We start from the raw sequence: 26215 nt of genomic DNA on the forward strand, positions 1-26215 counted from the left end.
CTGGCCACACTGTGGGCCTTCGTAGTGCTTGGGGCTCGCTTTGCGCAGGGCCACGTGCCAATGTTTTAGTTTAACCGAGCGTGGGGCCCACCGTAAACGGTTAATAACCGCCTTCCCAGACCACGGCTCTCTACCCTCCATCTTTGTGTGGACGGGAGGGGCGAGGACGCCAGGTGTAGCGGCCGCGTCCAAACGCGGCGGGTAACTCCAGGCCCCCAGCCCCAACAGCCAAGTTTTCAAAAAGCCCGCGCGTGACGCCCCAGGCCGCATCCGTTGGGAACGGCCCCCAGCGCGCCTCCGCTCTCCCCCCAGCCCCAGCCCCGCACCAAGCCCAGGGAGGGGGAGGCGTGGGGGTGGCAGACCAGCTCCGCACACAGGCGGCGCCGGGGCCAGCGCGCACCGGGGAGCGCGCCCGTCCAGCGGCTGCCGAAACGGAAGTCGGTGCGAGCGGATCGCGGTGATTGGCTGAACGGACATGTCTCTCAAGGGGCTGGCGCGAACGCCACTGCGGAGTTGGGCGAGGGGATACGGCAAAGGGAGGGGGGAAATCACTGGGAACAGCCGCGGGCTGGCAGGAAATGAATCGCGGAGGTGCGCGGAGGGCACGGAAGGTCCCCCGTCACGGCACGCTGGGGAGCCCGGGAACGAAAGCAAGGCGGTAGAGGTAGCGGCCGGAGCAGTGGAGGCCGAAGGCTTGAATAGACCGCGGAGGGCGGGAAGTCCGTGACCGAGAGCGGCGCTGCGGCGCGGTAGGCGGGACTAAGAAGAGCGAGGCGGGGATTGGCGGGCAGCCCTGGGCTGCCGTACGTCGGCGGTGACGCACGCCTCGGGGAGGGTGCGCGCGCGTTCAGCGGCCTCTTTGTGTGGTGTCCAGATAGGGGAGCGGAGGTGGCGGTGGCGGTAGCGGCGGCCTTGGTTGTCTTCCAGTCTCCTCGGCTCGCCCTCCAGCCGGCACCTCTCCCCTTCCCTCCCCCTTCCTTCTCTCCTCCTTCCCTCCCCTTCCCTTCTTCCCTTCCCCGTCGGTGACCGGCGGGGGCGGCTCCAGCAGCGGCTGGGCCCAAGTTGTGAAGAGGCCTTCGGCAACGATAACGGCGACGGCGAAACCTCGGAGCTCGCAGGGCGGGGGCAAGGCCCGGGCCGTGGAGATGGAGAATTCCCAGTTGTGTAAGCTGTTCATCGGCGGCCTCAACGTGCAGACGAGTGAGTCGGGCCTGCGCGGCCACTTTGAGGCCTTCGGGACTCTGACGGACTGCGTGGTGGTGGTGAACCCCCAGACCAAGCGCTCCCGTTGCTTCGGCTTCGTGACCTACTCCAATGTGGAGGAGGCCGACGCCGCCATGGCCGCCTCGCCCCACGCCGTGGACGGCAACACGGTGGAGCTGAAGCGGGCGGTGTCCCGGGAGGATTCGGCGCGGCCCGGTGCCCACGCCAAGGTGAAGAAGCTCTTTGTCGGGGGCCTGAAGGGAGACGTGGCCGAGGGCGACCTGATCGAGCACTTCTCGCAGTTCGGCACCGTGGAGAAGGCCGAGATCATTGCCGACAAGCAGTCGGGCAAGAAGCGCGGCTTCGGCTTCGTGTATTTCCAGAATCACGACGCGGCGGACAAGGCCGCCGTGGTCAAGTTCCATCCGATCCAGGGCCATCGCGTGGAGGTGAAGAAGGCCGTCCCCAAGGAGGATATCCACTCCGGTGGGGGCGGAGGCGGCTCCCGGTCCTCCCGGGGCGGCCGAGGCGGCCGGGGGCGCGGCGGCGGTCGAGACCAGAACGGCCTGTCGAAGGGCGGCGGCGGCGGCTACAACAGCTACGGGGGTTACGGCGGCGGCGGCTACAACGCCTACGGCGGCGGCGGGGGCGGCTCGTCCTACGGCGGGAGCGACTACGGTAACGGCTTCGGCGGCTTCGGCAGCTACAGCCAGCACCAGTCGTCCTACGGGCCCATGAAGAGCGGCGGCGGCGGCGGCGGCGGCAGCAGCTGGGGCGGCCGCAGTAACAGTGGACCTTACAGAGGCGGCTATGGCGGCGGGGGTGGCTACGGAGGCAGCTCCTTCTAGAGGAAGTCTAAAAAGGTCCGGGAGCGGCTATGGGGGTAGCTCTTTTCGACAGCCCAACTAGGGTCAATTCCGAAGTCCCTTCCCCTCCCACCGCCTTCCCCGTTTTGCCCTCGGGGGAGCCTCTTTTGAGGCTGCCTACCCTTGGGGGTGTTGCCCTCTTTGCCTGCCACCTCTCGTCTCTCCCTCTGAAGATGGACTCGGCCCCACATACACATTTTTGTGTTACAGTCATTGATGGACTCTATTTTTTTATTATTACTTGGACCTTGGTCGTTTTTATACTAGCAAAATGTCTTGTTTTAATTTGTGTTTTTTTGGGGGGAGGGAGTGAACTTGCTGATTCTGTAGCAAAACCTGGGCGGGGGTTGGGGTGGGGGGGTAGTTTACTTTGTTGTAAGGACTTGATACCTGGCTACAGCGTTTTCTATGAAATCTACTTGGATCCCATGCCTGAAATTTGGAAGTATATGTACAAAAATCATTTTTACGTTTTATTTTTAATAAATCATTGTGTTTGACCGTACATGTCTAACCTTTTTTTTCTAGGATCCATTCCGTACCGTTTTAAGGGATATTAGTTGAAAATTTTTCGTGTTAATTCTTACTTCTTGACGTGTACTTAGAGAAACTTTTAAAAGGTCCTGTGGTTTTTTCCCCCCATCTTTCCCTGCTAGTGACTTGTTGAATTTTATCCCTTACAGGCAAAACTTTTGAAGTGGTGGATGTGGCTTTTTAAAATCTTTAAAGTTTCTGTGCATCCATCTCTTGTACTAAGCGATTTGCTTATCATCTTGACATAGTTGGTCACTTCTTTCTATGAGAATTTACTTCAAAGTATGTACTGTGTAGTTCTAAAGAAATAGTTTGTTAAGCATGTGTTTTCATTCATATAAACTGTTGAAAACTTTTCAGATGGCCTAGTTTCATCCCTCTTACTGGTTTGTCTGTAATGAATGGTTACAAATAAGGGTTATATTTTACCCTCAAACTAAATGCATTTTCGTATTTTCAGAGCAGGTTTAAACGTTTTTTTTCCAGTGGCTGAACTGTTGTCCTCGTGGAAATCCTTCCCCATCCTTTGTAGCACCATCTACTGGCAGAATGGCAGTATATCTGCAAAACAGTTTGTTTTAAAAACTTTAGGACAATTGCATCAGATTTAGAAGTTTTGCCATCAAAAATCTGTGCAGACTTTGTTTACACGTTTACTTGTAACTAAGATGGGCTTTACAGGAATGTAGTTAACAGTCCATATCACAATTGCCCTTTATACACGAGATTTGAAAATGTAAACTGCTATGCATAGCTTGGGCAGTGGCCCCAAATTGCTATGAGAACTAATGAACCAGCTACGTGTACTGGTATCTTAGGTGCAAGTTGTAAAGCAAAATATCTGTGTATTCTGCTTGGTTAACAAATGTATATTTGTAGCCCTTTCATGCAATAGAATTCAAGTTGTTGTTTATAAAAAACAAAATGATATAGGAGAAAATTGCCTTCCTGGATAGAAATATAGACTAGCAACGTTTATGGATATCACAAATAAAGAATTCAATTCTTTACATGATTGAGTGAGAGTATGTATAACCTGGTGGGTGGGTTCAGAGTACCTATTGATCTAGTACACTTGATTTAATGTTATGATAAGATATTTGACTTGAATCTTAAAGTCAGAAGCCCAAAGCTATAATAAAAAGCTTTCTGAAGGGAGATTATTGGGCTTTAAAATAAAAGAATATTTTAATATTGACCCTTTTTCTCTCTTAGTTCTTGTCACTGTATATTTCTTAAGATCTAATTCTTGCCAAATTTTTTTCTCCTAATTGCTGGGGCTCTACTTTCAAGAGATAAGAAAGGTCGAGATTGCTAGGCTAGATTATGTCTGCTCCATAGTCACTTTGACAAAGGAGGGCTGATGCTTGGTCCAAATACTTAAGTATACCTCTGTGACAACCGGGATAGATGTTTTTGCACATTGAATAAACAGTCAAATCTTTTGCTCTCAAATGTTTTAACAGTTTCCTTAAGTTTTTCACTTTTAGTGAAACCATAGTATACATGTGCTTCTTCATTTAGTAATTTGGTCCAGCTTTTGGAGGGGGCATCCAGGATACAGAAAATTGATATGCTTAAATTTTTCATTATAATTATTACCCTGATTGCCTTTTACTCAGTGGGAAGATCTATTCTGGGTCAATTGGAATAGTCCAACTTTTGGAGGGTTTTTCCGAAGTCTAATAAGGTTATTGTCCTTTTATATTCCCAACATAGTGACTTCTAAAAAGTGATTTATGTAAAAGAATTACCTACTAATTAGAAAAATAGTGTCCTGTTATGGGATTTTAACACTTCATTGTCATATATCTACCTTTACAAAATTCTGTAATCTGGACTGTTTAGTGAAAACAAGTGTAGTGGTATTTAGTCTTTGCAGAATTCCTCTTGTCAATTTTATGCAAACTTTCTTGGCATGTGGGACTTTTTTTTGGTCAACCAGTTGTATGTTTTGACTCCTTTCACCTATGACAACTATCTGAACTTTATTACTTCAAATTTGAGAACTCGTGGGTGGAAGTGGTACAGAACCTACTCAGTATTGAATACAATTTTTGTGCCATGCTTGAATCTAATTTGAAAGATTAGCAAAATAAAAATTTAATGTATTTTTTATCTCCCTGTTGTGGAAAACTTACATTTATGGTATTTTTAGTATAAATTCAATGATAATTATTGGTTGGAGTGGTTTGAAAAGTCTTTAAAGATTGATAGTAATTTAAAATCTTAAACTTGGAACTGGTTAATGTTTGTGGTGGTAACTGTCAAATCGGAACGGTATACTGATTGTTTCCTCCTGTAATTTAGTGATTTGGAACCTAGGTTTCGTATTTAAATCTACTTCATAATGAGTTTTTGTTTTGAAGCAAGGTTAAAGGATTTAGATGGCTTGAGAATTTGGTATTATTTCCCTCAAGACCAGAAGTCACAGTGTCAGTTATTGATTGTAGACTTTAAGTGTGCTTAATTTTCACAGATTTGGGAATTTTGCACTTCATGTTAAGTTTTGTATGCCTGTGTCTTTGCTGATTGGAAGTGGATGTTTGGCTGTTGTATTGATTTGAGCAGAACTGCATCTAGACAGTGTATGGATTTTACCCAAAAAGACGACATTTGCACTTAGAGTAAATCTCTTCCACTTTAACCAACTGATTAAATCAGTGTGAGATTTTGATCACTGGGAAAAATTCCTTCTATTCCCTGTTTGAGAAGGCCCTATTTTGTTTCCTTCTGAAACAGAACAACAAAGATTGCCTCTAAACCAGGGTAGGATAATGCATTTTCCTTAGTGTCTTATTGCAGGTTACTTTGATGTGCCTTTGTCTCATGCGTTCTATTAAAAGTGAAAATACGTTGTAAAATTTTTTTCCAATAAAAAGTCCCTTGAAAGAATAGATAAAGCCTAAGAAACATTTTCTACTATATGTTACTTAAGAAGTCAGAATCTGGCATAACATTTGGATTGTACTTCAAGTCACAGAAAATACCAATGCTATTAGGAAATAGAAAATAGGGAAATCTTAGTGAATCTTCTTGGGGTTGGTGTATTTAAAAAAATAACTTTATTAAAGTTAAACACATCAATAACTGCTTATAAACGAAACTAAATAAAAAGTAAAAATCCTACCAATATGAGTAAACTCCCTTCTCAAGGGTAATCATTGTTAATAGGGATATATTCATCTAGATCTTTTTTGTATGCGCCTACATTCTTTAGTTTTGCAGTTTATATCCTTAACATTCTCATGTATCAAGACAAATAGACCTTCCTCATTCTTTTTAATGCCTGTATAATGTTCTTGAGTGTAGCTGTATCATAATTTTGAACATTCCTCTGTTGATGGACATGAGGCTTCTTCCATTTCTTGCTGTTTGAGTAATACAGAGATTATTATCCTTGCAAATCAGTTCTTGCTCATCAAATATACACTTGGTTGATGAGCTGGCTACTTCAGAGTTAAATGTTTGCTAAATAACGAGAATGCAGCAGTTCTCTGGTATCGTAAGTGTTTTTCAAGTCTCAGGTATACATACAGAGAAAGGTACATAATCGTTGGGGGCTTTTTTTTAAGCCTTAGGGTAAATTTAACTAAAACATTTTATTGAAGTTTTTCAAAGCTAGATTATACATGATAAAAGAGCTAATGGGCTATGAGGACAACTATATTGCTGTCCTCCCCTTTTGTTTTCTCCAGTAGTTTTACTGCAGAGATATTTGCCAGTTTTTCCACATGACGTCTACATATATCACTTAAATTTTGTTACTGTCTGAGCACGTAAAGGTACCATTTATTGTGTTTGCTATGTGTCTCGTGCTATTAAGTACTTATATGCATCATTTCATTGATTTTAGTCCTCATAGTAATTCTATAAGGAGATCCTATTATCTTTATATTATATATTAGCTACAGGCTTGCCTAATTTTACTAATTTGCCTAAGATCACTTAGCTATTGAGAAGAAGAAATAGGGATCTTTTTGCTTATTTTTAGAAGGCACGTTGTAAAGTAAAAAAATTGTTCCTCCCGTTTCCTTCCAGTGCCCAGAGATATGTTAACATTTTGTCTACCTCTAGATCTTTTTGTTTGCATGGATATATTGGATCATTTTATATATATATATATATATATATATATATATACATACATACACACACACACACATGTTCATATACATACATGTATTTTAACTTCAAAGATGTCCTTCCGTATCTGTACATATAACTATCTCATATAACTGTATGGTAAACTATAGTAAAGATGCACCATAATTTATTGATTAGCTTGTTTCCAGTATCTGTTCTGCTTATAATTTGAAACTCCTTTTGCAGGGCTTATTATGCTATTTACGACATAGCAAAGATGAAAAAAGAGCGAGTACAGGCGCCTGGCTAAAACCTTTGGTTAAACTGGTGTCCAGATAGTTCTCTAAGAAATCTGCTAGAGCCTTACAAGGATATTCTACAGACTTAATATTTCAATTTTGCTTTGTCATTTTTCCTCCCATATTTTGTGTTTTAATTTTTTAATGAGAAAGACCTGATTAGAAAATACGTAACTTGTCTTCATTAAAAACAGAGCTTACTGCCCTTATATTCTGAAGGGACTATACATTGAGGTCGGGGATTATTTCACAGCAATAAATATGCCATTTAGTGTTCTTTTCTAGTTTATCCTACCTAAAACTTGCAGCATTATGCATCAGTTATGTGTTAATAGAGGTTTTTCTCTGCAGAAATTGCCTTTAGTTGAACTGTAAATGACTTACTAAATACTTTGTCAAGAAGCTCTTGAGAAAGCGGACGAAATAACAGACTGGAAAGACTATCCTGGGAGGGGTTTGCTCTGGATCAGAGGTGGGGAAGACCAAAAATCAAAACTTCCAATTGAAATGTAGATTCAGATCTTACTGTTTAAACTTGGTAAGTCAACTTGTTTTCTCTGGACTTCATTTCCCTGTGATGTGAAGACTGTAATCCCTTAGATCCTTTGCAATCTGATACCGTTATTTTTTTAGTCATATTTAGTAATTATTCAGTGAAAAGCTTCAAGAGGAGCCCTCAGGCTAGTTCTTATAATTCAGCAAAAACTTATTGAGCATGACTTAGCTCAATAATAAGTAAGGATCATCCCTTGCTCACAAGGTACCCACAGTTTATTTTGGGTGGTGGGAATTTAAACAAATAATTATAATAGAGTGTGGGCATTTTAGTCAGAGATAGATGTGAGCAGTAGTGGTGACTTTCTCTCTGGGTCAAGGAAAGTGTTAAAGAAGAGGCATTTGGAGTAGTCTTGGCATTTGGACTAGGTGGATGAGGTGGCAAAGGGCATTCCACAGCTTATGCCAAGGTGCAGAGCATGATGTATTGGGCTCCTTACATTTTTTCTTAGGTTACTAGACCACAGGGACCTTAAAAGCACATCATCCATGTTTATTTTATTATTTTGCATTATTTTATGATTCATGACTTTTGCTAAGTATTAATAACAAAAACAAGGGAGGTGTAACGTAAAGTATTCAATGATAGAAACACAAATCAGTTGAGATCTTAAATGACAAATAATCACTATATATTAATGAATCTTTCATAAGGAGTGCAATTCATATTTTGGAGACTCCCTTTATTAAGCCACAATTAGCAGTGTACTCACCATTCTTTCATCATCATCTTGTCGTATGACTTTCCTATTTTTTGACCAATTAGCTGATTTTAAAATAAAATTTTGGTACAAAATAACTTTCAGTAATTAAATCAGTTTCTGATGAAAAAGAATCTGAGTTTGCTATAATTGAAAGGTTATATGTGCCCCAAATTTCATTTTAAAAATAAAGTTAACAGTTGTATAATTTGGGGAGAGGCAGGATTAGTTTGAAAAATAATAAGTGGGCATGAATTAGTAGCCTCAAATTGAATTTGAATTTAGCACATCGTGAATGTTCTTGATGCCTAAATTTAGTCTCTTACTAAATATAATGTGTGGAAGTATCTTAGTTGGGAACAATTTATTGCTCATTTCAAAGAGAGGCACAGACTGGTTTGGGAAAATTAGTTTTTGACATTGGAATCTGCTCTTGGTTCTCCCTAAATGAGGATTTAAATGTTACCAGATAAAACTTTTATCATAAAAAGGAGATATTTGAAAGCTGCTTTTTAAAAAGGAATCCCAAACTAGGAAGGCTAGAAAGGGCAGTTGAGTCTCATGACTTTTTCTACCTACTTTTTTTTTTTTTAAAGATTTTATTTTTCGTTTTTCTCCCAAAGCCTCCCGGTACATAATTGTGTATTTTTAGTAGTGGGTCCTTCTAGCTGTGGCATGTGGGATGCTGCCTCAGCTTGGCTTGATGAGTGGTGCCATGTCTGCACCCAGGATTCGAACTGGTGAAACCCTGGGCTGCTGAAGCGGAGCGTGTGGACTTAACCACTTGGCCATGGGGCCGACCCCTCTACCTACTTGGAGCTGGATGATTTGAATATTCAGAGAGGAAAATTTTGCAAGAAGATACCTTGCTAGGCATTCTTCTTAGCTGTGTGCTCCCTTCTCAGGCAGATTTTCTTTAGCTCCTTTGGTTCTTTTACCACTTTGTATGATTTGCTTAAAAAAAAAAAAATCTGCCTGGAAGAGGTTTGTGTCATCACCTCCAGCTCTAAAATTCTCTCATGTGAACTTGTACAATTTAAACAGTAGGCTTATTTCCCAGTGTTTACCATCAGTTTCATCAGGTGTTGATTACCCTCTTTGTGCAAAACACATCTAGGATCTGGAGATACAATAGCAGTGAGACAAACACGGTGCCTGTCCTCAAATAACTTGCATTCTGGTTGGAATTTGATTTCTTTTGAAATGATGCATCCTTTCCTTTTCAGCATTGTGGCACTATCTCAGATTTTTCCCACCATACAAACAAGTTGGAGTTTGTCCCATTGTCATTTAGTGTACATTCTCTGATTAAAATTAAGGCTTCACTCCTTCATTGGTTACTTGTTATTTGGATACCATTCAGGTGCATTTTTTCTTTGATGCTATGTTGCAAATGTAATTTGCCTCAGAGGAGGCATCTGATTTAATATTCCATTGTCCTTAAGGATGTATATTTTGACATCAAATAGACTAGGTTCCATTCCTGACCTTGTCACTTTCTAGCTCTGTGACCTTGAACAAATTGGCCTGAACCTCAGTTTCCTTGTCTTTAAAAAGGAGACACTACTAGTAATACCTGTCTCACAGGGATGTTGAACAGATTCAGTGAAAGAATGCATATAAAGAGCTTATCATTGTCTCTGGAACATAGTTATGCTAATATTGTGACCTCTGATAAGAGGCATGTCTGATTAGCGATAGTATACCTTTATTTCACCGCCACCCCGACCACATGGTATTTGCACAGTTAATGAGGTGAATGAATAACTGTCTTGAAAAGAGTGGTGACAAGCATATGCAGTCTATAGAGCACTCTTTGTAACTAAGGTTTGCTTTTTAACCTAGGCTTTGCCCTTGACTGGCTGGATAAGCTTGGATTTGGGACCCCCCCCCCACCCCCCTAAACCTCTGCTGCTTCAACTTTAGTGGGAGAGAGATGAACCATGTTAGTTGTCTGTAAGTTTTTAAGTATTTGTTACTATAAGGAAGATATAAATAATGTGAGTGTTGAGGAGAGGTGTCTTCCAGGTAGGAAGGAATATCAAGAAATGCATTGTGGAGGATATAGCATTTGACCTAAAAAATTGGCCATATAGAGAAGGAGGGGGGTAGAAAGAGGTTTCAGGTAGAGGGACAAATAGGCAGACATGGAACATATATAGAGAAATGTGTCTGCTGTGTGCTAAGCACTGTGTGAAGTACATTTACAAATGTTCTCATTGCATCCGTTCAGTAACTCTGCTTCACAGGTCAGGTAGCTGAAGCTCATCTCAGAAAAGGTATGTAACTTTCCCAAGGCCACCCAGCTGGTGAAGTGATCAAGCTGAGAGCTGAATCCAATCTGACCGATTCCAATGGTTGTAGTCTTTCCATTAAACTTCATTTGCTTCCAAATACAATTTGTACTAAGGATGAAGGAGAGTTGTGGGAAATAAATTGGGAAAAGTTGGGATCACATTACTGAGGTCTTTGAGTAGTACACTAAGGAGTTTGGGCTTTATCTGGCAGGCAGTGGATGTCAGTAAAGGTTTTTGAGCAACAATAGGGGTAGTGAGACTGTAATTTAGAAAGACTAATCCAGTAGCACTGAGTAAAATAGATGGCATTTGAGTGATATTTCAGGTGGCAAGGCTGCTAAAGACAACTGATGTCAACCAGGTAAGAAAATGAGAGCATGAACAAAGAGGTGGCCCTAAAAATAGACTGAAAGGGAATTTGAAGGAAGTTGTGAAAGTATAATTGGCAAATGATTGGATATGTGGGAAATAAGGAAGAGGGAGTAGTTGAATAAGAATTATTGTGAGTAGGAGGATGGTGAAGCTGCTGGGAAGGGGAAGAGGAGATTTAGAAGGAAGATTTGGACATGGAGAGTTGAAGATGCTGGGAAGCACATTGAAGCATTGTGTCTTTTGCATGTAGCCTTACAAAATGGTTACTGTGCTGGATATTCTCTTTTTGCCCTTCCTGATCCACTCTCCACCTTTCTCTTCCTTGCTCTGTGTTCTTGGGAGTCTGATTCTTAAAGAACTGCATACTCTCTTCTCTGGCTTCACGTTGGGTTTGGACAGTAGGAGAAACTGTCAGGAGATCTGGATAGTGAAGGGTAAAGTCAAGATATTTGTTCCCCCTGTCCTCTAAATATACATACTCAGCACACAGGTTATCGGTGGCCACAGCTCTGCTCCAGTGACCCTCTGTTAACTCTAGGTCTTTTCGGGCTTCTGGTAACAACTCCCTCCTATTGCTACTTCAGGGTCCCTGTTGCTAGCCCCAAGATGGTTCACCAAAGCTTGTTGATTTTGCTTAACTGTACCCACACCCTTGTAAATAGTTGCTTTTATTGAAACTCTTCAGTAACCCTGTGTGAATGTGCCATCTCTTCAGTGAAATGTTTTTGTTGTCATCTCTTCAGTGTTGTCATCTCTTCAGTGAAAATTTTTAAATCCCTTCTGCATTTTCTAATGTCTTGATCTCCCAGGCATCACCAAGCTTGGAGAAGACCTAGCTATTTGAACTAAGTTACTCACCTCACCTGTCATGAGTTTTCCCACATTGTTTGAAATTGAACGTCTCCCTGTTTCCTATATGTCTGGTTCAATTTATGACTCTTCTGCTTGATGATTCAGCTGGAAATACAGCAGTGAACAAGAGACAGAAACCCCTGCCCTCAATAGAGCTTATGTTTTAGTGGGGAGAGACAGACAATGAAACATAATAAATTACATGGTATGTTAGAAGATGAAGAGTGGTGTGGAAAAACTAGGGTAAGGAGTGGGGAGTGCTACAAGGCAGGATGTTTGTGAAGATAGGGTGATTTAAAATAGGGTGGAATGGTAGGTCTCTGAGAAAGCGACATTTGAGCAAAGACTTGAAGGGAATGTGGGAGTGAGTAATGTAGAGATTTAGGGGAAGAGCATTCCAGGTAGAGGATTAGGAAGAGCAAAAGCCCTGAGGCAGGATTGTGCCTGGCCTTTAGGAGGGCAAGCAAGTTGGTCAGGGTGGCTGGAGCTGAGGGAAGAGGAGCGAAGGAGTAGCTGATCAGGTCAGAGAGGGGCCAGATCATGTGGGGGTCTGTAAGCTGTTGTAAGGATTTTAGCTTTTACTACATACACAGTGAGCCATTTTAGCGTATTGAGCAGAGGAGAGTCATGATCTGCCTTGAATTTTAAAAGATTCTCTCTGGTTAGAAAAGAATTCTTTCTTAGAACAGAATTCCTGTTCCCTTGGTATAGTTGCTTTCAATGAAGGTTTGTGAGGCAACCAATCAGAACAACTTGGATTAAGGTGTAAAAGACCCGCAATCTCTTTAATTCTACTGTGGGGATACGCTTTTTGTTTTTGGAGAGAGAGATTATTCTTTTTGGCTGAAATGAGTCTTAGTTGGTGGTGTGCTATCTTTAGAGGGGTCTACTTGCAAGCTGGCCTTGCCTGGGCACTTGGATTTAGGGAGTGTTCCCACTGTTCCCTAACTGATAAGGGTGGTTCTCTGTGTCTTGATTGTGCAAGCAGCACGATTTATGCCAAACACCTCCTTTCTTTCTGGGAGTCTAGAATTTTGATATGTGTTAGGCAGTGAGTACCTGTAAAACCTTGCATACAGAGTCCTTGAGCAGCAACATCACACATGAGTGTACTCTCTCTGACCCCTCATGGTAGGGGGAGAGCATAAAGAGGCCTGCACATGGATTCCTCCAGACTGCCTGTGTCTTTATCTCATATGACCTGACTGTGTATCCTTACTACGTAGCTCTAACAAACTTTAGCTTTAAGTACAACACTTAGCAGTGCTGAGTTCTGTGAGTTCTAGTTAATTTCTGAACGTGGGGCTGGTCTTGGGAACCCCTGACAGCTACCTTTTTTTAGTGTAACCAAGTTAAGTAGAGAACATGAGGTTGTGGGTGGAAGGTGCATTTTTGGAAAACCTATCACATAGGACAGCCAGCTCTGTGTCTAATGGAAAGCTCTTCTGAGCAGTTTCTGCTTTGTTAATTCATTTCTCCAAAAGCTCGAGATCTTTTCATTATTGAAGCTTTTAGCAATTTTGAGCATGGGGAGACTGACTGCCATCAAGTAAATCCGTTGTGAGCAAGTTTATAAAAGGACTGCCTTGTATAGGTCTTTAAAATGATCGAAGTGAAGGCAATTGTTGACATAGACACCATAAATAATTCATTAGGGAGAAAGGAAGTGTAACTGCTAGAAGCAACAGCATCCTATAATAGGTGTCGGTATGTCAGCATGTTAGAAGGATCACATTTTGTTTGTTTGCTTGTAAACTCTCTACAATGAAATGTGTAGGAAGTTGATCTGATTTAATGACTTTGTATTACTCTTCTGAGAGGGGAGTTATTCTGTCCTGATCTTGTAATAAGATTTTGGTACAGAGAAGGTGAGACTTGGGTTACAGAAGGGAGATTCTGGCAAAAATACCCATTTGACATATCTTTTCTGAATTTCTGCTTTATTCCTGATTTCACTCACAACCAGTTCCCCTCAAATCTCTGGATCCGTATATCCATGAGCTTGAAAACTTTCATTTATTTATTTTCAATTAATTAATTTTTTTGGTGAGCAAGTTTGGCCCTGAGCTAACATCTGTTTCCAGTCTTCCTCTGTTTTGTATGTGGGATGCCACTGCAGCATGGCTTGATGAGCAGTGTGTAGGTCAACACCCGGGATCCGAACCTGTGAACCTGGGGCCATGGAAGCAGAGCACGTGAACTTAACCACTATGCCACTTGGCCAGCCCCTTGAAAGCTTTTATTTTTAAGTCGTGGAGTTATTTGCTTGCTTCCCTGCAATTTATTTTACTCATAGTTTTATACTTTTATAACTGAAATTGCAGACGGTAACTTCTCCATCAGGCTGGGAAAGATGATGAATAAGGAGGGTAAATATGAATTTATTTAGGAAGAACTGTTAAAGTATTCATATCCTTTGGCTCTAGGACTCTAATAGTAGGAATTTAACCTAAGGAGTCAGTTCAATGAAAAGAAAAGTCTTTGTAAAAAGACAATCGTTATAGGGGCTGGCCCCGTGGCCGAGTGGTTAAGTTCGCGCGCTCTGCTGCAGGCGGCCCAGTGTTTCGTTAGTTCGAATCCTGGGCGCGGACATGGCACTGCTCATCAGACCACGCTGAGGCGGCGTCCCACATGCCACAACTAGAAGGATCCACAACGAAGAATATACAACTATGTACTGGGGGGCTTTGGGGAGAAAAAGGAAAAAATAAAATCTTTAAAAGAAAAAAAAAAAGACAATCGTTATAACATTATCCATAGCAAGAGATTGGAAACTATGCATGTCACACATTAGGGAAATGTTTACTAAATTGTGGTTTGTGAAAAGGTGAAATATTAAAAACCCAGTGTCCATCAGCAGGTGAATGGATAAACAAAATGTGGTATATACATACAATGGAATATTATTCAACCATAAAAAGGAACGAAGTTCTGATACCACAACATGGGTGAGCCTTGAAAACATTATGTTAAGTGAAATAAGCCAAACACAAAAGACATATAAATATTGTATGATTACATTTATCTGAGGTAACTGGAGTGGGCAAATTCAAAGACAGAAAGTAGAATAGAGGAAAGTGGAATAGATGGATAGTGGTGATGGTTGTACAACATTGTGAATGTACTTAATGCCACTGAATTGTGCACTTAAGAATGGTTAAAATGGTAAATGTGTATATTCTACCATAAAAATTATAATAAAATATGTACTAATAATATGTATTGTTTAATGTAATACAATACGTAAGTATATGAAAGTAGTGGGATTAAACAATTAAACCTTTTAAAGTATTGTTTAAAATTTAAAATGATGTCACAAGAAATTGAAATTACCTAGTTGTAACTACTCACAATTATGAATACGCTTTTTAAATCTCCACAGAATTATTTACTAAATTTGCAACTTTATTTCTATTCCTTGTGTCCTACTCCACCTTCCCTAAACTGGAAGTTGTCTCTTCCTCCAGTGAGTTCCCCATAGTACCTTTTCTGCACTTCTCTTGAGTCTCCTTTTTTTAATCATTATTTATATGTGTCCACGTGTAATTTTCTCAACCAGCTTGTAAGCTCTGTGGCATTTGGTTCATGTAGGATTTATGTTTTAGCTCCCTGGCACAGCCCATTGCATAGGCAGAGGAAGGTATTCCAGCGAGACTGAATTAGAAGCATATGGTTGTATGAAGGTAGAGAATGACCAGAATGTAGGAGCATACTTGCTCATGGGTTTTACGTTACTTTAAGCGTGTGCCTGCCTCAATTCTCTGTACCTGCTAGATGTGCAGACCTCACCTCACTCACATACACATCACTGTATTCTTGATTTTGGGGCTCTGTCTTATCTATATTTTACCTTTTCATTTAAAACAGCCTAGAAAGGAAAGAACCAGAGAGTTGAGAGAGGGGAAGGAGATACAGGATCATTGCAGTCAATTTAAAGGTGCAAGGACCTGTGAAAAAGTTGTTGGTAGGAATTAATGCTCATTCTTGAATAGACTATTATGTGAAGGAAGCAGATTTTCCCCCCTTCCTAAGCCATTGGTGTAAAAATTAGGTTTTGCTTTCGTTGTGAAGAGATATACATATTTACCAGCAGAGGGCACCAGTTGTAGGTTGAAGATTTGAGAGAGGGAAGGAATTCTTAGGAAGACACTGAAAGATGAGTGCGACTACTGGCCTGTGTGAAGGACCCTGCTTGCTGCTATAGTTGGCCTGGCTTTTCTTTGACCCTCTTGGGGTCCAGTGGTGTGCTTTCCCCCAGAGTAATCTTTGGCTAGGCCTGGCTGGTAAGCTAAGGGACTAGAGGAGTCCAGGGGGAAGGACTTCATAATAGTAGGTATTAGGAAGGCTTGGAAGCAAGCCTATATTAATATCTTTAGGGATTCATGTGTTTTTGTTCCCAGTCTACAGGTGAGATGGAAAGGGCGTTAGGCCAGGCACCTGAGGATCTGGTTCTATACCTTGCTTGGTCCCCAACTCACTGGTGATCTTAAGCCAATTACTTTCCCTCTCTCAGCCTCAGTTAGCTTATCTCTAAAATGGAGGTAGTAGATAAGGGATAGTGCCTGCCATGCATAGTAGTTAATAGTGGGCTCTGAGGTCAGGCAGATCTGGGTTCGAAACTATGAGGCAGTGGTCAAGTCATTTAACTCTCAGAACCTGTTTTCTCACATTTATTTATTTATTCATTTTTGTTCTGGTAGAGTTTGTATTCATTGGATTACTTTTGAAAATAAGTTTTTTTTTTTCTTTTTACCTATTGACAATGGGTAATGTTTCTCTCTCCCCATCCCCCACCTCTGGCAACCACCAATCTGTTCTCTGTATCTATGAGCTTGTTTTTTTTTCTTTTTTTTTTTAGATTGGTACCTGAGCTAATAACTGTTGCCAATCTTTTTTTTTTCCCCCTGCTTTTTCTCCCCAAACCCCCCCAGTACATAGTTGCATATTTTAGTTGTGGGTCCTTCTAGTTGTGACATGTGGGATGCTGCCTCAGCATGGGCTGATGAGTGGTGCCATGTCTGTGCCCAGGATTTGAACCAGTGAAACCCTGGCCCACCCAAGTGGAGCGCGCAAATGTTGTCACTTGGCCACGGGGCTGGCCCCTGTTTTTTTTTAGATTCCACATATAAGAGAGATCATGTGGTATTTGTCTTTCTCTGTATGACTTATTTCCCTTAGCATAGTGCAGTTGAGGTCCATTCATGTTGTCGCAAATGGCAAGATTTTATTTTTTTTTTATGGCTGAATAATATTCCATATATATATTCCATACATATATCTATTTATATATATATACACCACACCTTTATCCATTCATCTGTTGATGGACACTTAGGTTGTTTCCATATCTTGGCTATTGTGAATAATGCAATGACCATGGGAGTGCATGTATCTTTTCAAGTTAGTGTTTTCCTTTTCTTCGAATAAATACCCAGAAGGGGTATTGTGGTATCATGTGGTAGTTCTATTTTTAATTTTTTGAGGAACTTCCATACTGTTTTACATAGTGGCTGCACCGATTTACATTCCCACCAATAGCACTTCAAGCATTCCTTTTTCTCCATATCCTCACCAACACTTGTTATTTCTTGTCTTTTTGATAATAGCCATTCTAACAGGTGTGAGGTGATATCTCACGGTGGTTTTGATTTGCATTTTTCTGATGATTAATGATGTTGAGCATCTTTTCATGTACCTGTTGGCTATCTTCATATCTTCTTTGGAAAAATGTCTGTTCAGATCCTCTGCCCACTTTTTCATCGGATTCTTTGTTTCTTTTGCTACTGAGTTCTTTATATATTTTGGATATTAGCTGCTTATCAGATATATGATTTGCAAATATTTTTCCCCATTCCATAGATTGCCTTTTCATTTTTTCAATGATTTCCTTTGCTGTGCAGAAGCTTTTTAGGTTGATGTAGTCCCACTTATTTATTTTTGATTTTGTTGCTTTTGGTGTTAAGTTAAAAAAATCATCACCAAGACTTACGTCAAGTAGCTTACTACCTATATTTTCTTCTTTTATGGTTTCAGATTTTATGTTCAAGTCATTAATCCATTTTGAGTTACTTTTTGTGTATGGTGTAAAAGAGTGGTGTAAGATAGTTTCATGCTTTTGCATGTGGCTGTCCAGTTTTCCCAACACCATTCATTGAAGAGAGTATCCTTTCTCGGTTGTATATTCTTGGCTCCTTTGTTGTAAATTAATTGCCCATATATGAGTAGGTTTGTTTCTGCATTCTCTATTCTGTTCCATTGATCTGTGTGTCTGTTTTTATGCCAATACTACACTGTTTTAATTAGTAGTATAGCTTTGTATATGATTTGAAATCAGGGACTGTGATGGCTCAACTTTGTTCTTCTTTCTCAAGATGGCTTTGGCTCTTCAGATTTTTTTGTAGTTCCATACAAATTTTAGGATTGTTTGTTCCATTTCTGTGAAAAATGCCATTGGAATTTTGGTAGGGATTGAACTGAATCTCTAGATTGCCTCAGGTAGTATGGACATTTTAACAGTATTGATTCTTCCAATCCATGACCATGGAGAATCTTTCCATTTATTTATGTCTTCAATTTCTTTCATTATTGTCTTATAATTTTCAATATACAGGTCTTTCACCTCCTTGGTGAATTTATTCCTAGGAATTTTATATCTTTGATGCTATTGTAAATGGAATAGTTTTCTTTATTTCTCTTCTGATAGTTTGTTATTAGTTTATAGAAATGCAACAGATTTTTGTGTATTGATTTTGTATCCTACAATTTTACTAAATTTGTTTATTAGTTTTAACAGAGGAAGGAACTCTTCTAAACTCTTTTTATGAGGCTAGCATTACCCTGATACAAAAACCAGATGAGAATGCCACAAGAAAAGAAAATTACAGGCCAATATCCTTGATGAATAGAGATGCAAAAATCCTCAACAAAATATTAGCAAACTGAATTCAACAACACATTAAAAGGATCATACACTACCATCAAGTGGGATTTATTCCAGGGATGCAAGGATGGTTCAACACCTGCAAATCAGTCTGTGTGTTACACCACATTAACAAAATGAAGGATAAAAATCATACGATTATCTTGGGGCTGGTCCCGTGGCCAAGTGGTTAAGTTCGCATGCTCTGCTGCAGGCGGTCCAGTGTTTCATCGGTTTGAATCCTGGGCACGGACATGGCGCTGCTCACTGAACCATGCTGGGGCGGCATCCCACATGCCACGGCTGGAGGGACCCACAACTAAGAATATACAACTATGTACTGGGGGGCTTTTGGGGAGAAAAAAGGAAAAAAAAGGAAATCTAAAAAAAAAAATGATTATCTCAGTAGTTGCAGAAAAAGCATTTGACAAAATTCAACATCCATTTATGATAAAATCTCTCAACAAAGTGGGTACAGAGGGAACGTACCTCAACATAGTAAAGGCCATGTATGACAAGCCCACAGCTAACATCATATTTAGTGGTGAAAAGCTGAAAGCCTTTCCTCTAAGATCAGGAACAAGGCAAGGATGTCCGCTCTCACCACTTTTATTCAATAATATTGGAAGTTCTAGAGGCAGATCAATTAGGCAAGAAAAAGAAATAAAAGGCATACAAATTGGAGAAGAAGTAAAATTGTCACTATTTGCAGATGATAGGATATATATAGAAAACCTTAGAGACTCCATCAAAAAACTGTTAGAACTAATAAATGAATTTAGAAAAATTGCAGGAAACAAAATTGGTACACAAAGATCTGTTGTATTTCTACACACTTCACATTTAAAGCAGGAATAATAGTCCCTTCTCTCAGGGTTGTTGTGAGGATCAAATGAGAGAAGAACATGTAAAGTCTTGAGTACAGAGTCCGGCCAAGAGCAAATAGTCAAGGGTTGGCAGCTGTTAGTACTATTCAGGGGTTGTTATCTTGAGTCAAAGGAGACGTGAAACACTTTGTAAGCTTTAAAGTGTAACACAAGTGCATGGTGATTATGTTCTTGCTCTGTTCAGGGCATAGGTTCTTCCACCCTCGGGTTCCTTTTTAGTTTCTGCCTGGCTTCCTGGGCTGGGGGTGCTCTAAGCAGTTGTAGGGAGAGTCTACTCATCAAGTGGTCCAGAATCTGAGGGGAAGTTTTGGTGATACAGGCGTGGGTGGGCCTTAATTTAGCTCTGGTCTTGCCTAGTCCTGTTGGTAATAGTGACCACCAGAGATGTGGAGATGGCTCCAGGAGATGCCCAGGGCTGTGCTTCCCGGCACAAGATATCCAAGGTGCCCTGACTGACTTTTTACTTGGCCTCAGAGCCAGGGACTCACAGAGCTCTAGTTTGGGAGCATTGGCATTAATTGTAGTTAGTGCCGTAGAGTCGATTCCAGCAGAGCTGAACCCTGCCCAGTCTTTTTGTGCCATCCTGTCACCTTCTGCTGCTATATTGGACCATGCTCTGCTGCTATTTATGGGGTTTTCATGGCCAATTTTTCAGAAGTGGGTGGCCAGGTCCTTCATCCTAGTCTGCTGAAGCCTGTCCACCATGGGTGACCCTGCTGGTATTTGAAATATCAGCGGCATAGCTTCTAGCATCACAGCAACGTGCAGCTGCCACAGTGTGACAAATGACAGATAAGTGGTGTGGTTCCTTGACCGGGAAATGATCCCAGGCCGTGGTTGTGAGAGCACCAAACCTTAACCACTAGACCACCAGGGCTGGCTAGCATTGGCACAGGCAATGAAAGTAATAACGAATGGTTGCTGAGTACTTATTATAGGCCAGGCTCTCTGCTAAGAGCTTTGTATACTTTCACATAGAAACCTAACAACTCTGGGAGGCAGATACTATTATTATCTCCTTTTCACAGATGAGAAAATTGAGACTTGTAAAGTAACTTGCTTAAGGTCATGTTTTTGATAAGTGCGTTTGGACCTTAGTCTGTCTTATTCCAATGGTCTGAGCTCTTTTCATTAAGTGATCTTTGCATTTAGCTATGCATTAGAGTCACCTATGAAGTTCATTAAAATTCCTGCTCCTTGGGCCCTAATTCTGTAGGTGTGAGGTACAGCCTGGCCCTGTACAGACAAACAGGTCAATTCTGTGGCCCAGAGAACATTTGGATAATAAAGTCAAAAATATAAAATGTAGCTCTGAAACTAGAGAAGATTAGGGTGGGAACTTTGTGCCAGGAGTCTGGAGACTTTGATTCTTGGCTCAGCTCTGCCCCTGGTTTTGCTAGATGATCTTCTCTGAGTGTTCTCTGTTCTGTGTACGTCTCGTGGATAGAGTAAGTGGTGAATAAAGTGTGCAGGTGGTAGTAGTATGCTTCATGACATGAACTGTATTGACATTGGATAGCATGGCAAAAGTAGGTTGCAAAGGAAATTCTGTAAAATTTTTGTACTGGCTCTCAGTAGTTGTATATTGAAAGCTGAATATGCTCAACTCTTAAGTATTTCCTTTTCTGACCCTTTTTTCTTTCTCTCTGGTTTGTTAGATGTGACGTTTCCCTCTTTTCCTGTATGGTGAAGTCGTGAATGAGAGGGTAAAGTTGTGAGACTCATCTTGTTCTTATGTCCCTTTATGAATCACCCTCTTGTCTTCCTGGTGGATGTGTGCACTCTAGCACGGATTCTGGGATCTGATTTCCTTATTTGTGATGTTCAGCTTCTCCTGGTCCCTGTGATTCACCTCAAGAGGAAATATCTGGAGCAGAGCCACAAGGCTGATTAGAGGAGGAAGGGACAGAGAGGGAGAAAGATACAAGGGATATTGTTGTCAAAGGCAGAAGTAGCAAGACAGGGCTGTAGGGTTTAAATAAAATCACCCAGGCCTCTTCTCACTTGAGAAAGAGCACGTTTGGGCAATGGCCTCATCTAAGAGGACCCTGACGTGTCAGGAGAGATAATCTTTGAGAATAACACCCTAGCCAGTTTGAGTTCAGGAGTCTATATAACGTTTCAGTTACTCTTAGTTTCTATTACCTCAGTGTTCCGCCTTCCCCTCCTTTGGTTTCAGGGCTTTTTCAGGGAAGAAATTTAACAGGTCAAAATTATAACAAGAACAGATTTACTGAGCACCTCTCATACTTTCACATAATCAGGTTATCCTCTCTGAAACCCTGTAACACATTAGAGGCTAGTAAAAATTTCTTCTTAAACAATCTTACAGATTACTCTAATGAGAGGAAAAATGGAACATTTAAGACATTTTTAGAGTCATATGTTCTTAGAGCTGAAAGAGACTCTAGAGATTGTCTGGTCTGACCCTATCTTATGGATGAGGAACTGAGATCAGAGAAGGGAAAAGACTTGCTGAGAGTCACTCAGCTAGCTAGTGGTGGTATAGATTCTGAAAAGCACAGATGTGACATGGAGAGTTCCCAGAATGGAGATGCTCATGTATGATTTTTCTGAGACATCAAGGCAGCTTGTGAGCCCGTTTTTGTGGCTAATCAATCATGGGGGGCTGATTGCCCCAGTTACCTCTAAGCCTCTTGGCTGTGGCTGGGAGAGAAAGCTAGCCTTCTGCTTTCCCCAAGATTATGTTTTAGAGTTAAGTTAGTCTAAATTGAGGCTCAGTAGCTGGAGATTATAGGGTGCGGGACATCTCTGGCTGGAGATGGGGGTTCATTGGGAATCTTGCTAGTTGGAGCTACAGCTTAAGTCAAATTTGAGTACGACAGGATTTAAAAGGAAGATAGCGTTGTGCTATGAAATTTGTGATCTTTCAGTATGGCTTCGGGAAATAAACGTATGCAGTATTCATTGTGATGGCTTTACTGCAATGGCATGTTGCAATAAATGATAGGGTTGTTCAGTTTCACCTATTTCTGCCAGTTCCCTTTTTCTAATTTCTCTCTGCATTCTTCCCAGTTCTATGAGACTCTTTCTCCCTAACTTCTCTCCATCTATCAGACTCTCAGAGCTACTGTAGATTTTGGGAGGATGGATTGGAACATGAGCTGTGACCTACAAGTTAATTTCCCCAGGTGGATAAACTCCACCGCAAGCCACAGAGGGGCCTCCTCATTCCAGTAATCTGGCCAGGCTGACAGACTCATAGCTTATGGGGGTGGGGGTGGGAGCTAGTATTTCTTGGACTAGTGAGGAACTGCCTGAGCCTTTGCAGTCTAGGCAGAGGAGGCGGGAGCCCCTGGGGTGGGCTAGTCGCTTGGGCTGGGGATGCCTGGGCAGATGTGGAGCCAGCTGGAAAGGTGGCACCGTACTTGGGTCGCTGGAGCTGCGCTGTTCCTAGGAGACGGAGGAGCAGCAGCGAGCCTGCGGGGGAGGGGGAGCAAGTGGGTTGCTGCTTTTAGCAGCTGAAAGGGCTGCAGGGAGCTCTGGGTAAGACATTTTCTGCTGCTGTTGCTGCTTCTGCGGTAGAAGCTGCCGCGAGTAAGTCAGAGGAAGGAGGATCGAGAGGGAGGAGGCTTCATCTGCAGCCATGCTGAATCACTGTTGCTGATCAGATCTCCCGCTGGTTGGCTGGGAGAACTGAGAACAGAGCTAGGATCCCTGGGTGCATGCACAGTTCAGCGGCTGCCACCTCGCCTGGGCCTCGCACAATGGAGGGTGAAAGGTATGTATGTATAAGTGTGGTGTGTGTGTGTGTGTGTGTGTGTCTGTGTGTATGTAAGTGAACGTGTGCTTGCGGTGCAGCACCAGCTTTTGTGCTTGTGTTGGCTAGGGAGGATCGGAAGACCTGGCCACTGATGGATCCCAGTGGGCGGCAGAGTCAGCCAGAGCAGGCGAGCCCCTTTCTCTGGAGATCTGGCCTCCGCAAAGGCAGGTCTGGGTTTGCTGGGAGCAGAGCACCCCGAGAGAAGGGACTTCCTGGCTGGTGTTTGGGAATAGCTTCAGCAAGGGCTGAGTCAGGATTGCCTTTCTCAGGCTGTTTCAAGGAGGCGTTTCCCTTTCCTGGCTGCATTCCCGGGGTGGTTTTTCTTTGGTGGGGGGTTTTTGATGTCATAGCAGGGCTGGCCTGCTATAGAGTGCTTGCATTTTCACACTAAAGTGCTCAAATTTTCAGCAAGCATGTCATGCTGATGTCTTGCCTAAAAGTGTGTGCGTATGTGTGTGTGTACCTTGAACACAAGTTCAAGTAAGAGGGAGAGAAACCCATTCAGACGCCACTTGCTCTGAACTGACTTCGTTTGCATTGGAAAGTTTATGAATGACACTGGAAAGTGTGTGCTTTAGAAGAACTCTTACTCCTTCCATCAGGGGTTTCTTGTGAAATAGGAATCAACAGAAGGGAATCTAAGTACTTCTCTTGAGCTGGATCTAACTAGCAAGGGTTTGTTTGCCGGCAGGCGCGTGCATATAGCTTTTAAACTATTATCTGAAGATCTGATTTTTTTCATTGTGAAGGTGCTCAGTGCAGTGGAGGGGTGGGTCATTCCTCTGTGTGCTAAAACATCTCCTCGTGTTGTGCCAGCCTCGTCAGTGTGTGGGTTTGCGGTTGGTAGAGAACAAGGCGTGCCATTTTCCCTGAGGTGAAAAGACTGCAGGGAGGAGTCAGGCCATGACAGTGGACCACTGAGGGGAGGGCTGCTGCTCTGAGTTGCCAGTTTGATGCATATGGTAACTGGATGGTTAAACAATAACAGATTCAACTAAGTCAATGCTGTCTGGAGAGTACCTCATAAACACTTTCCTTTGCATGGATTGTCCCAACTCTTGCCTCTCATGGGACACAGTGATGTCATTAAACATGTCTAGACCCCATGAGAACTGGCATGATTGTTGGGTGGCCTCTTGTCTGAAGAGGACTGGGGAATGTGTTTCCTGATGTGATTCCTACAAGAAGAGTCTGGGACATTTTAGATTGAGAATGCAGCTGGTACAGCCTCTTTCTGGTGCTCTTTGCAACAGAAGCTTAGTGTTGGACTCCTTGTGGCCTACTGGGCAACAGAGCATCTGAAAGCCTGTTTCCTAGGCTTGGGGCAGAGGTAGGCAGTGTTCTTACCTTCTTCCATTGGTCTGGTAGCTAGCAGAAGGGCAGGGGTGATGTGAATGGAGGTTTAGAGATTCTGGACCAGGCCTATTTGCTTGACCTGTGGCATATTGGGGCTGAAAGGTCCGTGTGAGAATAGCAGCACCTGATCAAAGTGCAGCTTCCCAAGCATTATGGGGCATCTACTGTGTTCCCAGAACTGTGTTCAGAAGCCTACTGAGTCCTTGCCCCCAAGGAGCTCTCTTGTTCTTCAACACTCTGGTCTCTCTCAGCTGGGATGGCTGGTGTCTTGAGCTTTGTGACACCTGGTTTTTGCATATGTTCCTTTGCTTTTCTCCTACTAGAGGTAAAGAATAGGGAAAAAAATCCAAACTGAGGAGCTTCCAGCATTTACCAGGTCACTCAGCTCACTACCTTTTGTTCTGACTCGAACTCCAGCTTACCATGCCAGGCATTCAAGTCTCCTGAGATCTGGCTCCGGTCTCCATTCCTGTTGCTCACCCATACCCCTGCCAAGAGCTCTGTTGGTCTCTTTTGTGATCATCCGTCCTGTATTCTACTCCATCCAGCTCCAGATCCTTAGCTCCTTGAGTTCTTTTTGCCTGGAGTGCCTTTCCCTTCCTCTTTTCCAAAAGTTATCTATCAAGGCTGTTTTAGAATTCCACTTTGTCTTGGAAACCTTAACTTTTCTAGCCCCTGGCTGATGTTCTTTCCACTTCCAATACTTCTAGTTTGTATCTCATAGTTGGGTACTGAATAATAGGCCTACCTACCAGATCTTTTTCTGCTTTTGTTTGTATATCTTACAAGTCCCCAAACTTGGAGACAGGTCCTGAAGGGCAAGGATGGTGCCTGTCCCTCTGAATACTCCTCATTACTATGTGGCTGCATGCACAGTAGGTACTGGATAATTATTTGCTGATTAGCTGATAACTTTTGTGGGAAGCTCTGATAACTAAAAAGAAATTTGGTGAGAGAGGAAATTGAAACCTTTGGCCAGTAGGTTCATCCTTGGATATCGGCCTTATTATCTCAGCACGGGTAATTGACCCCATGGAATGCTTTGAGGTGGGGTAGGGGGGAGGAGTAGCCTTGTTTTACCAGTTCCCTGGGAAACCTAGGGCCAGAGAAGTGAGTGACCGGCCTGGGATCACATGTCAAACCTCCAGAGACTGGAGGGATCCTGAATCTGGGGCTTGTTCCACACTTAACCCACTGAAGCTTAATTGGGGCTGTTTTTAAGCATTAAAAATTTTCAGCCAAGAGATTTCTAATGAACAATTTTCTTTCTTTGCCATGAGGGTATGAAAATAACTTCTACCTCAAAAGGCTATTAGTTGAAGGCATGGACTTAGGAGAAACACAGACCTTGCAGTGAATCTACTTCATAAACTGTATGACCTTGAGTGTGTCACATTTTTTCAGAACTAACTTTTCTTTCAGTATAAAGGGAGTGATAACGGTACCTATACCTCATAGAGTTGTGAAGATCAGATGAGGCACTATGTACAAAGCACCTAGTAAA

At 42.3% G+C, this 26215-nt stretch overlaps 2 protein-coding genes across 8 annotated transcripts in view; both read left to right on the top strand.

Moving 5' to 3' along the window:
• The first annotated feature begins 507 nt into the window (after positions 1-507).
• KLHL3 (kelch like family member 3) overlaps positions 508-26215 on the top strand; it is a 133986-nt gene continuing 108278 nt past the window's right edge. For 2 of the 7 annotated variants that reach the window (XM_008513816.2, XM_070570938.1), the window contains exon 1: positions 22737-23313. In XM_008513816.2, the coding sequence (XP_008512038.1) occupies positions 23258-23313 (56 nt within the window). In that variant the 5' untranslated portion in view covers positions 22737-23257. Of the gene's footprint in view, positions 750-22736; positions 23314-26215 lie in introns of those variants that run through there. The other 5 variants (XM_070570935.1, XM_070570937.1, XM_070570934.1 and 2 more) reach the window with 5 other exon arrangements.
• HNRNPA0 (heterogeneous nuclear ribonucleoprotein A0) lies at positions 796-3613 on the top strand. Its single transcript, XM_070570941.1, has one exon. The coding sequence runs from the start codon at positions 1146-1148 to the stop codon at positions 2049-2051; it is 906 nt and encodes a 301-aa protein (XP_070427042.1). The 5' UTR covers positions 796-1145; the 3' UTR covers positions 2052-3613.

Source organism: Equus przewalskii, chromosome 13 (genome assembly GCF_037783145.1).
Source record: "Equus przewalskii isolate Varuska chromosome 13, EquPr2, whole genome shotgun sequence".
NCBI classification, from domain to species: Eukaryota; Metazoa; Chordata; class Mammalia; order Perissodactyla; family Equidae; genus Equus; species Equus przewalskii.